Source organism: Melanerpes formicivorus, unplaced genomic scaffold, assembly GCF_026170545.1.
Source record: "Melanerpes formicivorus ecotype bairdi unplaced genomic scaffold, bMelFor1.0.p_v2 SCAF_66, whole genome shotgun sequence".
Classification (NCBI taxonomy): Eukaryota; Metazoa; Chordata; class Aves; order Piciformes; family Picidae; genus Melanerpes; species Melanerpes formicivorus.
In genome coordinates this window covers 843766-859760 of record NW_027142418.1, presented here as the reverse complement: position 1 = coordinate 859760, position 15995 = coordinate 843766, and the positions used below count along the sequence as shown (strand labels likewise).

The window sequence follows — 15995 nt, the reverse complement described above, 5'->3', positions numbered from 1 at the left end:
CAGTGAAAGCTAAATTTGATCATTTTATATTTAAAGAGTCCAAAATTTGGACTAATGTTTGCAGGGGGTGGAGGTTCACTGCTGCAGGCTCTAAAATAAGGAGTCAGAAGAGTATCTGCATTGTCAAGCAGAATTAAATGCTCCCATGTGTCATTCCTGCTCACTGTCAAACAGGGATAACAATAGCTCCATTTAGAGTGGCAGGGGAAGATGGAGCAGTGCATTCAATTAAAGTGTCACTGTCTGTGGTAAGACATAAAATATTTGCTGCTTAATGTCTAAATTAGCAGCATCTGAGTGACAGCTCCAGCAGTCCTGCAGAACAAAAGGCATCCTGTTCTTCTGGGATAATGGCAGAGAGCTCAAAAAGCCTCAGCTGAAGATCCTGGTGATCTTGGAAGGCTGTAATTACTGGAGATGCTCTCTGCAGAGGTGGGTGTGCACTGCTAAAACACTAACTACAGGCCTAAAGGTAATGGCTTCACCCTAAGTGAGCTGGCAATTACTCACCAGCCTTCCCTTTTCATGCTCCTTTAAGTCTCCTCACTAAGATGGAAAGCTCCCCAAAACAATCCCTCTTTATGTTCATGCTGACACCCAGCACCTCCTGTGCTCTGTGGCTACAAAGGAATCTCTTCCTTCTCTGGTTCTTCCCTTTGAGAAGAGCTCCCTGCCTAGGATCACAGAATGGTTTGGGCTGAAAAAGCTCCAGGATGATCCAGTCCAACCATCAGCCCAAGGCCACCATGGCCACTGAGCCAGGGCCCAGCATGCCAAGGCATGGTCTTCTGCTGCCATGCAGGTGAATGCTCTGCTGACACATGAGTGCAGCAATCCCCTGGGGTGCTGATTTCTAGTTTCCTGTGGTATTTGTATATTTACAGCCCACAGGCTCAGAACTGGTTCTAGGGAAAATGAGGAGCCATGAGGCATCCTCAGTCTGTGAGGTGTTCACCCTTGGCCTCTTGCCCTGGCTCCTGGATTCATCTGAATAGTTATTTGTTATTTGCTCAGAGGAGTTTGTCTGCTACTCACCCAACAGAATCTCAGCATTCTTTTGGTTGGAACAGCCCTCCAAGATCATCAAGCCAGCCTAACACCACTGTGGCCATCAAACCTGTCCCCAAGTGCCATGGCCACAGGTCTCTGGAACACCTCCAGGGATAGGGACTCCACCACCTCCCTGGGCAGCCTCTGCCAATCCCTGACCACTCTTGCAGCAAAGACATTTTTACTAATCTCCAACCTAACCCTCCCCTGGAACAACCTCAAGCCATTTCCTCTCATCCTATCACTTGAGATTAAGGAGAAGAAACCAAACCCATCCCACTGCAACCTCCTTTTAGGTAGTTACAGAGGGAACCCACACGGACCATTCACGGACATGGTCCTTTGGATGCACATTTTGTGTCTCAGGGATAAGGCTGAAGCTCCATGAGGGCTGGTGGGTGCTCTCCCTGATAGCCAGGAGGAGAGACCAACCCCCACCTCACTCCAACCTCCTTAAAAGAGGTTAAAGTTCTACCAGGACTGTGAAAACCACCTGCACAGTTGCCTGTTCAGCCATTGCTGGTGCATCTGCCTGCTGCTGGAAGGGAAGCACAGCTCAGCGGTGAATGCAGCACAGAGCAGGAACTTCACCCTGAGGCATTTACCTCAGCTAATTATCCTCTGGACAAAGCCACCTAAGGAGAACAGGAGGCTTCCTGTCCTTGAGCTTTGGTGATACGCCCCTAGGCAGCACCATTACCTCTGGCTCACTGCAGCACTGAAGCACCACAGCCAGGCATGGTCCTGGTGGACAATCAGCTCACCATGAGCCAGCAATGTGCCATTGTGGCCAAGGAGGCCAATGGTCTTCTGGAGTGCCTGAAGAAGAGTGTGGCCAGCAGGTCAAGTGAGGTTCTCCTCCCCCTCTATTCTGCCCTGTGAGACCACATCTGGAGTACTGGGTCCAGTTCTGGGCTCCTCAGTTCAGCAAGGAACTACTGGGGAGAGTGCAGTGGAAGGCCACAAAGCTGCTGACGGGCCTGGAGCTTCTCTGTGAAGAGGAAAGGCTGAGAGCCCTGGGGCTGTTGAGCCTGGAGAGCTGAGAGAGGATTTTATCACAGGGTGGAGGTCAAAAGGATGGGGTCAGACTCTTCAGTGGTGCCCAGTGATAGGTTAAGGGGCAACAAGCATAAAATGGAACCCAGGATGCTTTACTTAAATAGAAGGAAAAACCTTTTCATTGTGAGGGTGCTGGAGCCTTGGAGCAGGCTGCCCACAGAGGTTCTGGAGTCTCTTTCTCTGGAGACTTTCAAAACCAGCCTGGGTGTGTTCCTGTGTGACCCTGCTCTGGCCAGGGGGTTGGACTGGATGATCTCTGGAGGCCCCTTCCAAGCCTTACCATTCTGTGGTTCCATGAACTCTACCTGTGCTACTGGAGTCAAAATGAAAGAGCAGGGCTGTGCCCTGGTGTGTGAGTGCTGGTGACATGCAGGCATGGAGTGCCATGCCAGTGCTGGCCCAGGCAGTCCAGCCACCCCCTCCCCCTCTCCTCATACAGCAAACAGATGCAGCTCCCTGCTCTGCTCAGCTCTCTGTGTATGGAGGATGCCAGGGAGAGTCAGAGCAACAAGAAGCTGCTGCCCCAAGACCAAACAGCACTTCCACCAAAGGCAGCCACCAATAAGGGCAGAAGCTGTTCCAGGTGCCCCAGCTGAGCCCTGCCCATGCCCCATGCAGTGTGAGGGGCAGAGGCTGGGCCCTTACCTCGTGTCTGAGAACTCCAGGTTGGTCACATTGAGAACCCTTTTCCTGTTGGTGCTGTAGTAGTAATCCACAAACTCCTTGAGCTTCATCTTGCAGTCTTTCTGCTTGGTGACATCAGTGACATCAACACTCCTCTCTGGTCCTGCAGATTAATTCAACAAGAGAGAGAGACTGAAAGGCAGCCTGAGTTGCCTGGCTGTGTGTGCTGGGGGTGAGCTATCAGCTGGACAAACACCTCCAGATTTGCTGATCTCCTGTCTTCCCTGTTCACAGAACCACAGAATGGTGGAGAACACCTCTGGAGATCAACCAGTCCAACTCCCTTCCAGAGCAGATTGCACCCAGAGCAGGCTGCCCAGGAAGACATCCAGGTGGGCTCTGAATGACTCCAGAGATGGGAGTCCACACCTCTCAGGGCAGCCTGTTCCAGGGCTCCACCACCCTCATAGTAAAGAAGCTCCTCCTCATGTTTAGATGGAACTTCCTATGTTCAGGTTTGTGCCCTTCACCCCTTGTCCTGTCACTGGGCACCACTGAAGACAGCCTGGTCCCACTCACCTGGCACCTTTGCACTGATAAGATGCTCCCTCCCTCTACTCCTCTCCAGGCCCCAAGTCCCTCAGCCTTTCTCCAGAAGTCAGATGTCTCTGTAGCCCTTTGCTGTACCCTCTCATGCAGTTCCTTGAAGTCCTTCTTAAACTGGGGAGTCCAGAACCGTTCACAGTCCTCCAGATGTGGCTTCACCAGGGCAGAGTAAAGGCAGAGGAGAACCTCCCTTGACCTGCTGGCCACACTCATGATGCACCTCAGGAGGCCACTGGGCTGCTTGGCCACAAGGGCACCTTGCTGGCTCATGGCCATCCTGTTGTCCATCAGGACTCTGAAGGCTTCCCAGCAGGCCAGCCTCCAACCTGTCCTGGTGCAGGGGGAGTTATTCCTCCCTAGGTGCTGGACCCTACACTTGCCCTGGCTGAACTTCTTGAAGTTCCTCTGTGCTGGACTCTCCAGCCTGTCCAGGTCCCAGGCTGCTGGGCTGTCACCATCCCAGCATGTGTCATCTGTCCCTTCACCCAGATCACTGATGAAGATGCTGAACAGGGCTGGGCCCAGGACTGGCCCCTGGGGACACCATTTGTGACAGACCTCCAACTAGAGTCTGTGCCCCTGGCCACAACTCTCTGAGCTCTGTCCTTCAGCCAGTTTTCAATCCACCCCACCTCCATTCATCTAACCTAAGCTTGCCCATGAGGATGCTGTGGGAGATGGTGTTAAAAGCCTGTCTGAAGTCAAGGCAGACAACATCCACTGCCCTCCCATCATCTACCCACCCAGCCATGCCCTTACAGAAGGCTGTCAGATTAGTCAGAGGCTGGAGAAACCTCCTGGACTGTACCTGCCTGGCTGTGTGGCCTTCCAAGCGGATCTCAGGGTGATTAAGGACCCCTATGAGAAGCGAGGCCTGTGACTGTGAGGCTCCTTTCAGCTGTCTGCAGAAGGGCTCATCACCTTCCCCACCCCCTCAGGGGTCTGTAGCAAACACCCCCAACAGTGTCTCTTGCCTTAGCCTGCCCCTTGTTACCCACAAGCTCTGCACCTGTCTTCATGCAGGCCAGGCAGAGCTTTGTGTTCACATTCCAGCTGCTCTCTCACGTAGACAGCAGCTCCACCACCTCTCCTTGCTGGCCTGGCTTCCCTAGGAAGGATAGAGCCACCCATGACAGCCTGCCAGCCTCATGAGCCACCCCAGCAGGTCTCAGTGGCTGCCCTGAGCCCATGGCCCTGCAGGGGCTCTGCATTCCTCCCTGTGTGCTCCCCACACCCTGTGTGGCTCTCTGAGCTCCTCAGGCAGGGACCTGAGCACACAGTTCACAGAATCACAGAAGCCTTCAGGCTGGAAGAGACCCTTGGGCCACCAAGCCAGGCTGGACTCATTTTTCATCTCCTGTGCCTTAAGACTTCCCTCTGAAAGTGTGTGCAGCCTTCCTGGACTCCTGTATCCTTCAGGGAGGGCTCCCAAGGGACTTTGTCAATCAGCTGTCACCCTTGAGGCCTGGGAGGCCTTATGCTTCTCAAACACAGCAGCAAACTGCCCCACTGTACTGAGCTACTACCCCCAGGCACCCCTCCAGCCAGCTCAGTTCAATCCCCATTCCCCTGCACATGCAGCTGAAGGCTCCCTCAGTGAGCCCTGCTGTTCCCATGGCTCTGCATCCACATGGGTGGAGAGGCTGCTTTTGTAGTCATGGCCCTGACAGACTCTTTAAAGGATGAGTGTTGCTCTGAATCCATTCATTTCATTATTGATATTATTTACTTGATGAAAATGATCCCCTGTGAGGAGAGGCTGAGAGCCCTGGGGCTGTTCAGTCTGGAGAGAAGGCTGAGAGGGAGCTGATCAATGTCTATCAATAGCTGAGGGCTGGGGGTCAAGTGGAGAGGGCCAAGAGCTTTTCAGTAGTGCCCAGTAGCAAGACAAGGAACATCAGGCACAAGCTTGAACAGAGAAGGTTTCAGCTCAGCACGAGGAGAAACTTCTTTGGTGTGAAGGTGCTGGAGGCCTGGAGCAGGCTGCCCAGAGAGGTTGTGGAGTCTCCTGCCCTGGAGCCTTTCCAACCCCACCTGGCTGCACTCCTGTGCAGACTGCCCTGGGTGATCCTGCTCTGGCAGGGGGGTTGGACTGCATGGTCTTTGGAGGTACCTTCCTTGAGAGCCCGTCCATGGCAGAAATATTTCCTAGCACCCAGCCTGAACCTCCCCTGGGGCAGCTTGGAACCATTGCCTCTGCTCCTGTCCCTTGCCACCAAGGAGCAGAGGCTGTCCCCTCCCCACCCCAACCTCCCTTCAGGGAGCTGGAGAGAGCAAGGAGGTCTCACTCAGCCTCCTCTTCTCCAGCCTGAACACCCCCAGCTCCCTCAGCCCTCCTCTAGCCCAGGGGCTCCAGGCCCTTCTCCAGCCTGGCTGCCCTGCTCTGGACAGGCTCCAGCCCCTCAATGTCCTTCCTGCAGTGAGGGCCCAGAGCTGAGCACAGCACTCGAGGTGTGGCCTCCCCAGTGCTGAGCACAGAGGGATGGTCACCTCCTGTCCCTGCTGCCCACCCTGCTTCTGACCCCAGCCAGGCTGCCATTGGCTTTCTTGGGCCCCTGGGCACTGCTGTGGTCAGTGACTGCCAACCAGCATCCCCAGGTCCCTTTCTGAGTTGCAGCTTTCCAACCACACATCCCCAAGCCTGTAGCTCCCCATGGGGTGGTTGTGACCCAGGTGCAGGACCTGGCCCTTGGCCTTGTTGAACTCCATCCAGTGAGCCTTGGCCCATGGGGCACATCTGTCCAGACCCTGCTGTGAAGCTTCCCTACCCTCCAGCAGCCCCCAGGTCCCTCTCCAAGTTGCAGCTTTCCCCAGGTCTGTAGTACTACCACACTTCCTCTGACAGACCTTGCTGGATACAAATCTCCACTGTTAATGCCACCAGGATCAGTCAGTTGGTGGAATTTTGGCACTGGGAAGCCAGAGCACCCATGGAGCAAGTCAGAGCCTTGTGAAGAGTGCCCTTTGCCAAGCACATTCCATTGTCTTTTCTGCAAGAGTATCTCTCCAGTCCTTCTGTCCCTCACTGCTCACTGGCTGCACTTCTCCTCTGCCAGCATTTCATTCATGGCTTTTTTTTTCACATTAGGAGGGGGAACAAAACAATCTCTTTGTCATGACATGCCAGAACTGTGCTGGGGTATTTGCCAGTCTTGTTCATGGTGTTTTCTCTGCTGCTTACTTTAGGTTGTTTCTGAAAGATTCTAGGTCCAATGCAAGAGAAGAGAAGAGAAGGCTCCAGGGAGACTTTAGAGCAGCCTTCCAGTACCTGAAGGGGCTCCAGGAGAGCTGGGGAGGGACTTTGGACAAGGGCTGGGACTGACAGGATGAGGACCAATGGCTTTGAGCTGGGAGAGGGGAGATTGAGATTGGAGATGAGGAAGAAATTCTTTAGAGTGAGGGTGGGGAGACTCTGGCACAGGTTGCCCAGGGAGGCTGTGGCTGCCTCCTGCCTGGAGGTGTTCAAGGCCTTGAGCAACCTGCTCTAGTGGAAGGTGTCTCTGCCCATAGCAGGGGAGTTGGAGCTAGGTGATCTTTGAGGCCCCCTTCCCTCCCTGCTCAATCAATCAGTCCTACTCAAGCAAAGCAAAGCCCTGGAGGTTAGGCTGCAGTGTTTGTGTTCTTCAATTGCAGACCTGGTGCCAGCTTCCCGTTAAGCCACCCACATTCTCCCCTCCAGCTTTTCACTAACAGCTCTGTGAGGTGGATTACTTCAGCTAGAGGCTGGGAGAAAGCCAGCAGATGCAGAAGGGGCACCCAGGTCACACAAGAAAATCTGCTGAGTGTAGCAGATGGGGAAGGACAATATGTTTCCTGTAGAAGCAGTGGGACAGAGAGAAGAATAAAAGCAGGGCCCTGAAATTGTCCTTTTCCCATCATTGTCTCGCTGCACACAACCACTGCAAAAGCAATAGATGCAGTCCAGAGCAGCAGTGGCTGGTGGCAGAACCCTCCTCCAGTTTGGGGCACAGCTCCAGGGCCTGGTTAGGAGAGAGCAGGAGAAGGTGGTAAGGGGATGAAGGGACCACCAAACACAGCCATGAGCTGGAGCTGCAGTTGTGGCTGCGAAAGGACAAAAGGAGAATGCCTTGGAGAGAGGGAGAGTTGGACAGACAAAGAGGAGGGACAGAGCAAGAGGGGACAAGAGGCAAGACACATGCTGAGGGAGGAAGGGTGCAGGGACAAGATCAGTGACTTCAGAGCACTCCCATGGCTCCTGGCCAGGGTGTGTCTTGCAAAGATGACTTGGAGAAGATGCAGTACAATACCCTGCTCAGGGTGCAGAGAGGAGGATGCCAAAAGGAATCCAAAGGACCAGCAGCACTGGCAACGGCTCTCCCTGACACCAGTATTGAAAATGGGCTGCCTTTCAGAGAGGCACTCTGGTAATTCCCTCAGTAAAAGCCAAATGCTTTCAATGCAAAGCAAGATGGCAGTCATCAATCAAAAGCTGGCCTGAAGAAGCTCTTTCTTAGTACTGCTATGGCTGTTTCTTCTCATGCAGGGCTGTGGAGCACAACACAGCCTGGCCCAGGCTCACTGTCAGGTTGAGACAAGAAACAAGAGGGAATTGATTGCTAAATACAAGCCACCACTAGAGAACAAATCTCACAATCAGGGTTGCTCAAGATGGAGACAACATTTTAAAAGAGATTTTAACCTTTTGCCCTGGGTAGAGTTGAAGCTGCTGCTGCTATCCAGACCAGGCTGCAGTTATGCCAGCTTCAAACATCGAAGTGCTGGCTGGAGCAAAGTGTTGTGGGGCTTGAAGTTCAGACTGGAATCACAGAGTCACAGAATTGTCAGGGCTGCAAGGGACCTCAGGGACCATTCAGTTCCACCCCCCTTGCCATGGGCAGGGACACCTCACACTACAGCAGGTTGCTCACAGCCACATCCAGCCTGGCTGCAAACACCTCCAGGCAGGAGGCTTCCATCACCTCCCTGGGCAACCTGTGCCAATCTCTCACCACCCTCATGGGCAACAACTTCTTCCTAAGGTCTAATCTAAATCTCCCCTTCTCTAGCTTGGATCCATTCCCCCCCAGTCCTATCACTACCTCACACCCTAAAAAGTCTTTCCCCAGCTGTCTTGTAGCCCTCTTCAGATACTGGAACACCTCAGTAAGGTCCCCTCAGAGCCTTCTCCAGACTGCACAACCCCAACTCCCTCAGTCTGTCCTCACAGCAGAGCAGCTCCAGCCCTCTGCTCATCCTCATGGCCCTTCTCTGGACACCTTCCAGCACCTCCAGATCCTTCCTGGCACAGAGGCTCCAGAACTGGCCCCAGAGCTCCAGCTGTGGTCTCAGCAGTGTGGAGCAGAGGGGCAGAATCCCCTCCCTGGCCCTGCTGGCCACACTTCTCTTGCTGCAGCCCAGGCTCTGCTTGGCTTTCTGGGCTGCAAGTGCTCACTGCTGGCTCCTGTTGAGCTTCTCCTCCACCGGCAACCCCAAAGCCTTTTCTTCAGGGCTGCTCTCAAGCCAGTCCCTGACCAGTCTATAGCAGTGCCTGGGATTGCCTCAACTGATTGATAGCCTCCTAAGCATAAGCCAGCAGTGTGTCCAGGTGGCCAAGAAGGCCAAGGGCATCCTGGCCTGCATCAATAATAGTTTGGCCAGCAGGAGCAGGGAAGTCATTGTGCCCCTGTACTCTGCATTGGTTAGGCCACACCTTGAATCCTGTGTCCAGTTCTGGGCCCCTCAGCTTAAGAAGGACATTGAGACACTTGAAGGTGTCCAGAGAAGGGCAGTGAGGCTGGGGAGAGGCCTTGAGCACAGCCCTGTGAGGAGAGGCTGAGGGAGCTGGGATTGCTTAGCCTGGAGAAGAGGAGGCTCAGGGGAGACCTTATTGCTGTCCACAACTACCTGAAGGGAGGTTGTAGCCAGGTGGGAGTTGGTCTCTTCTCCCAGGCAAGCAGCACCAGAACAAGAGGACACAGTCTCAAACTGCACCAGGAGAAGTTTAGGCTGGAGGTGAGGAGAAAGTTCTTCACTGAGAGAGTTGTTAGCCATTGGGATGGGCTGCCCAGGGAGGTGGTGGAGTCACCATCCCTGGAGGTGTTCAAGAGGGGATTGGATGTGGCACTTGGTGCCATGGTCTAGTCATGAGGTCTGTGGTGACAGGTTGGACTTGATGATCTTTGAGGCCTCTTCCAAACTTGGTGATACTGTGATTCTGTTCTACTGTTCTGTTCTGTTCTGTTCTGTTCTATTCTATTCTATTCTACTCTATTCTACTCTACTCTACTCTACTCTATTCTAATACAGATTCTATTTCTAGTGTTTTCCTGAAGCAGCTGAGCTCCCAGCAGCACCAAGCCACCTGCTTGCCAGGTACTCACCAACGTAGTTTTCGACGTCACTGACGTAGAAGGTGGGGGCAGGGACAGCCAAACCCAGGCCATCCTTCTTGGGGACCAGGATGGGCTCTGCAAAGCCATTCTCTTCCAAATACTCTGTTGTTAGCTGGCTGCCTGGCACCTTCACAACGATATCTTCAGCACTGCAAAAGCAAAGAGAGATTCCATAGCCAGGGCCTTCTGGGCACAGCCTGGCTGCACTGCAGCGCTGGGAGCCAGGGGGAAGCTAGGAAGAGGCAAATACATGCAAATTAGGTGCATAAGGTAAAAGCCAATGATTGCAAAGGACACAATAAATCATCCAGAATCTATCTGCTTGAGCCTCGTGCACCAACTGCTGGAAACTTCTAAAATAAAAGCTTTTGGTGAAAAACAGCTTCTGGTGAAAGCCAGGAGGGGACTGGGAGGGCTGGGAGTGCCAGGACGAGGGACAACGGCTTCGAGCTGGTTGAGGGGAGACTGAGACTGGAGAGGAGGAAGAAATTCTTTAGAGTTAGGGTGGGGGGACACTGGAACAGGTTGTGGACACTTCATCCCTGGAAGTGTTGAAGACCAGGCTGGATGAGGCCTTGAGCAGCCTGGGCTGGTGGGAGGTGTCCCTGCCCATGGCAAGGGGCTGGAACTGGATGATCTTTAGGGTCCCTTCCAACCCAACCCATTCTGTGAATCTATGAACTGTTTTCCTCAGCTACAGGGGTGTGTCCAGCTACCAGTGATAAATATTAAAGCAATGAGTGCTAGATGTTCCATTCTAAAGAAGGCAAGATTGAAACAGAACCTCAAATAAATTGCTCAGGAAACATTCTGCACATTGCCAAGTTGCTGGGGAGGTTTCAAAGGGCCTAGGGGAAGGGAAGCTGCATCTCTGGACCAGCTACTTTCAGTGACAGCTCTCAGGGGAAACTCAGGTCTAATTTCTAGATCTTTCCAAGAGTAAACCACTTTGAATCTGGAGTGCAAGGGGAGTGTACACGAAGGACCATCGGCCCCCAAATTGCCCTGCTGCTGTGTGCTGTTTGTCATCTGGGCTCCACAAACCATCCAGCAAGCCAGGACCACAGCTGCCGGGAGAAGAGTGAAATCGTGTTGGCCCCAAAAAGCACTCCCTCCCCGGGCACACAAGGCTAGTACATGAGTGCCCTCTCCTGCAGCAGCTCTGAACTACAGCTCACATCTTTGTAGGGCACCAAAATCTGGTTGGGGAGGAGACAAGGCCATGAGTGATGCCAAGGTGGCTGCACGCTTGGGCATCACTGCCTTCCCCACCCCATGGAACCTAACCCATGCTGAGCCCCCAACTCCCCTAGCCTGTGGGAGTCCTTCCACACTCATGGCTGTGGGGGTTTCTCCTTCAACCCCACCACACAGAGGGGAAGCCCTCATCCTGGGCCTGCTCAGGCCACCCCAGGGGAGTGCTGTGTTCGAGAGAACGAGGTGGCTGAATGCAAAGAGGGACAAGCTGTAGAAACTGAGCTTATTTCTGGATCACTTCAGCCACACTGAACTGGCAAAGGCTGCTCAGGAGATTAAAAAAAGTTACTAATTAATCATTTAACTAGTAATTAATTAAAAGGGGAGTTCCCTATTTGTGTGAGCACCGGTGGCCAGCAATGTGCAAAGAACGAGGCTGGAGATTTTAGGGAGCAAGAAGGCAACCAGGACTGTGCACTGAAGCTGTGCACTTACTTTGCAGTGCCCACAGATGTCTCCTGTACTTGTTCAAGAGGGATCTGACCCTGCATGTGCCACAGAAACTTACACTCAGCCCTAAAGAGAGAGCAGTGCCAGAGCTCCTAGTAACAACCGTGCCAAAACGGAGAGCCTGGCACCCACACTGAAACACATCAACCATCCATTGAGTTATTATTATCATCACTACTACTCCTCTGAAGCTGTTTTAGCATTAAACACCCATCAGGGGAATGTCAGGAATTCTGCTTTCTGCACTCTTCACTGCTTCTTTTGCTACAGGCCTCACCACGGGGCTGACCACAGGTTACAGCTTGCTGCAGTGTGCTGTGAAGCAGCAGTCACAGCTCTGTCCCTGAGCTGAGAGCTCCTTCTCTGTTCATCACCTCCTGCCTGAGGAGTGCTGGGTTTGGTTTGATGAACACCTGCAGATGTAATTCATTTTCTTCTGAGGAGAAAGTGTCCCAAGAAGGCTTTCTCTACTAATGCTGTGAGTGCAGATGGCAGAGCCCTGAATCTTGCAGGCACTCATTTTGGCTTTCTCAGAAACCTCAACTGGGCAGCAGGATTTTCTTCTGTGCACATTTATGTGAGAAGCAAACACATAAAATGGGAGTCCACATCTGGCTTTACAATTTGGGAGTGACTCAGAGATGCTGCATGTCTGAGTCCAATCTCAGAGGCCACCCAAAGTGACTGAAATCATTCTCCATGGGGCTTCCACCTTCTTACCGGTGCCTGAAGAAGGCTTCAGGGAGACTGTTTGCAAAGGCCTGCAGGGACAGGACCAGGGGCAATGGCTTCAAACCAGAGCAGAGCAGATTTAGGTCGGATGTTAGGGGCAATTTCCTTACTATGAGGGTGGTGGAACACTGGAACAGGTTGCCCAGGGAGGTAGCTGAGGCCCCATGCCTGGAGATATTGAAGGTGAGGCTGGACAGGGCTCTGCGCAACCTGATCTAGTGGAGGATGTCCCTGCTGGCTGCAGGGATGTTGGGCTGGGTGACCTTTGGATGTCCCTTCCAACTCAGACCATTCTATCATTCCATGACTCTATGTTTCTGTGACTCCATGATTCTTTATACTATTAGGTTTGCAAGCTGGCACATTGCTCTGTAGGAACAGAGTAAAAAAGCCACACAAGCCAAACCAAACCAATAACCCCCCAAAAAAAAACCCCAAAAGAGCTATGACAAAACCCTAGCAGGCCCAAATATAAATGGCCCAGCAAGTAAAACTATGAGCTGAGTGAAACACATCTGTAAGCACTGCAAGCACTCTGCAGGGGTGTTTGCAGTCTTTTCCTTCACCAGTCTAAGACTGCCCCATGCAGGCACTCTTTTGGGCTTCCTTCTCACAAACTTTAATCTGTCCAAGGCTGGTTAGTATCCAAAATTAAATGTGAAATTAAATTCTCCTCAAAAAGGAAGTTTTGTGTTTCCCAAGTACACTTCACCAGCCTCCAAAGATTCCTCTAAAATAATTGGCCATTAATAATTAAGGATTTATTTGGCCAAGGCCTACACTAAAGAACCAGAAGAAAATCATCACTCTTACAAATGGCTGTGAAACAGCCTAATAAAGTGTGGAACATGTCACCTAACAATTAGTGCTATTCATTACCACAAATAAGAGAGCCTTTGTCACTGCAGCAACTGAGGATGTCATTGTTCTTCTTTTCAAGATGGAGACAGCCTCCAGCAGCACCAGCAGTGGTGTTGAGAGCAGGATAATTCTCTGCAATAAATTGGTTAGTTTCTCATGCAGGCACAGGAACCGGGCTCGGGCCAGGGGAGATCTGAATGTGGCTGCACAAAGGTAAGGCAGGGAAGGGCCTGGGACACCTGTAGTAAAGCAGCGCTGCCTTCAGGCTCAGCACTCGGCTGCGGCGCTCAGCCCCTGCTGTGCAGGATGCTGGCCGTGCCCCTGCTGCCCCTCCAGCCCTGCCCAGGCTGCGCCACCTACCTGGGGAAGGTGCGGCTCCGCAGCTCCTTGATGAAGACTTGGCTCCCGTTCTGCACGGGTTTGACCTCCGTGCTCTGCCCGGTGTCCTGCTTGTGCCAGTTCCGTTTCTTTTTCACTGCAAGAGAAGGAAGGGACAGCACCGCAGTCAGGACTGGAGAGGATCGTTGCAATGCCTGGGGCAAGGACAAACCTTCACCTGGCTTGTGAGGCCAGCAGAGAAGAGGGAACCCCTGCTCAGCTGCACTGAAAAGCTTAGCAGCGCTCCCAGCTCGCTGCCAGACAGGCAGAGAGCAGCCTGGAGATCCATTACGCACCCAGCAGTGCTGGGCTCAGAACATAAGGGCAAGCAGACGGATAATTACAGAGCTGCAGAGCTACTGCAGGCTCAGTGCAAGCACAGGCTCTGGACACTCCGTGCTTGCCACACTACACGCCCAGTCCTGAGCACCAAGCTCTGACACAGCCACTTGTCTGCACCCACTCTTCTCAATATGCAGCACAGACCTTTATGAAGATATCTGCTACAAATTACCTTAGTCTGAAGGGCTGGCCAGCAGCGGCAGGCTTCACACCCATTGTGAATTAGGCCCTGCACACGGGGGGCACATAAAAGGAAGGTGGCAGGGGGTGGGGGAAGAAAGAGAGATCCAAGGGCACCACAAATGCAGTTTGCAGAACTCTCCTCCTAGGTTTTGAAAGGCAAGACAGTCTCAGGCCTTCTGTTGATGACAGCAGACTGAAAGCCCCTCAACTGTCCTCCCCACGGGTGGCAGACGCATTGGCAAGCTCGGCGTGGAGAAAGGGGCAGGTGGCATGAGCACAGCTAAGGAAGGCAAACGCCAGTGTGGCTCTGCCTTGCCTGACAGCAGGCAGCACAGAGCAGGAAAAACTGGTCCAGCTTTTTCTCTTAGTCAGCACAATCTCCCCCAGCTCTTCCTACCTCCACAGGTTGTCTGGACACGCTCCTTTGGGAAGTAAAACTGTTTTCTGTCCCAAGTGCAGATTTGTCTCTTTTCAAGCCTCTCTTAGTGGAAGTTTAATATGCTACAACTTACTTTTACTTTTCAGCTTTATTTCATGTCATGAAACTCAGCATTTCACCCCCAGATCAAGATCTCTTATGCTCTTCCTGCTGTTGAAAGCAGCTAGGGAAGGTACCAGATTCCTCCACATACAGACAGCACTCTTGCCTCTTTCTTTGCCCATGCACACACACACAGATCCACATCATTCTTCATACAGATTCACATCAGTCTTCACACAGCTCCACATCACTCTTCACAAGGAAGGAAGCAAGCTGGAGGCCCTGGCTATAAAGACATGAGGTTCAGAAAAACCTAACTTTGTTTTCCCATCTCCAGCCCTGGAATAACTCAAGTTATCTCCCAGTGAATCCAGCCCAGGTTTTGCACAAAGCATGCTGGTTTTATTAGTTCCATGCAGCTCTCCAGCCTAGCTGGATATATTCATTAAAGCTGCTAGTTCTTTATCTTAATGACTCTCAGGCTTAGTGTATTAATTCAATGCTTCTGGTAACAAAGGAAACAAGCCCTACATTAATGCCAAACCTTCCTCCTCTCTTTCCCTTTCCAAGGACTGCCTCCTCCCCTCTCAGCAGATCTGAAGCAACACTGGGACTCCTCACACAAGTCCCACTGAAACAGGTGGCACTTGGCAGAGTGAAAATTAAAGAGCTTATCATGTTAGCATGTTCTTTTATTGCCCAGCAGACAGCAGGGAGTGCTGGGAAGAACAGCACCAAAGCAGTGCTGAGTTAGGAAACTCACTGCAACTACTCAAAAAGCACTGGGGAGCTAATTCCCTCAGCACTGAGTGCCAGGGAATATGGCAGAGGTGGATCATAGAATCCTAGAACGGTTTGGGTTGGAAGGGACCTCCAAAGCTCATCCAGTCCAACCCTTCTGCAGCCAGCAGGGACATCCTCAACTACATCAGGTCACCCAGAGCCCTGTCCAGCCTCACCTTGAGTATCTGAACTGACATCATCCACTCTTGCATCATCTCCCTCTGGCATCATCCTCCTCTGACATGATCCTCTTCTGACATCACCCACTTCTGACATCATTCACCTCTGACACCATCCTCCTCTCATGCAGAGGCAACAAAGATGCCTCCACCACCACCACATCGCTGCCCAGGTGGTGCCACCTCCCGGATGGCATCAAGCTGGCTGCTGCACTTCACTGTACTGCACCAAATCCACTCTCAGTTGTTCTCTTTGTGCTCAATCTTCCCCACGAGGAGCACAGTCAGGGCTGCAGGCCCAGTAACACATGCAGCAAATTGCTTTGGCCTCTTTTTTAGTGATTCCAGATTTGGCTTTCTGCAGAACTTTGGGCTGCAGAGCTGCCCTTTGGAACAGGCAGAAAGCCCTCCAGAGGAAGCAGGGCACACACTCCATTTGTATGGAAACTGTTCCTCAGAATGAATCACTTTAGATGTCAGGGCTATGTTTCAGATGCCTTTATGAAGAAGGAACTCATAGAAGCCCCTGTTCCATGCTGATTTATATTTATGTTGTAACTACTTGGTTGTAATAGTTTCAGCCTCACTTTGGCTCTTTATCCTTACCTATGCCAAGGAATTTGGTCTGATTTCCAGTGCTGCAAAGGAGGCAGCAAA

The 15995-nt window shown here is 52.3% G+C and overlaps 1 protein-coding gene across 1 annotated transcript in view; it reads right to left on the bottom strand.

Moving 5' to 3' along the window:
* Window positions 1–15995, bottom strand: part of PHF2 (PHD finger protein 2) — a 107262-nt gene that overhangs the window by 31600 nt on the left and 59667 nt on the right. Inside the window, exons 3-5 of the mRNA XM_068162606.1 lie at window positions 13353–13467; window positions 9681–9841; window positions 2755–2896 (exon numbers count right to left, since the gene is read on the bottom strand). Coding sequence (XP_068018707.1) covers window positions 2755–2896; window positions 9681–9841; window positions 13353–13467 — 418 coding nt within the window. The remainder of the gene's footprint in view (window positions 1–2754; window positions 2897–9680; window positions 9842–13352; window positions 13468–15995) is intronic.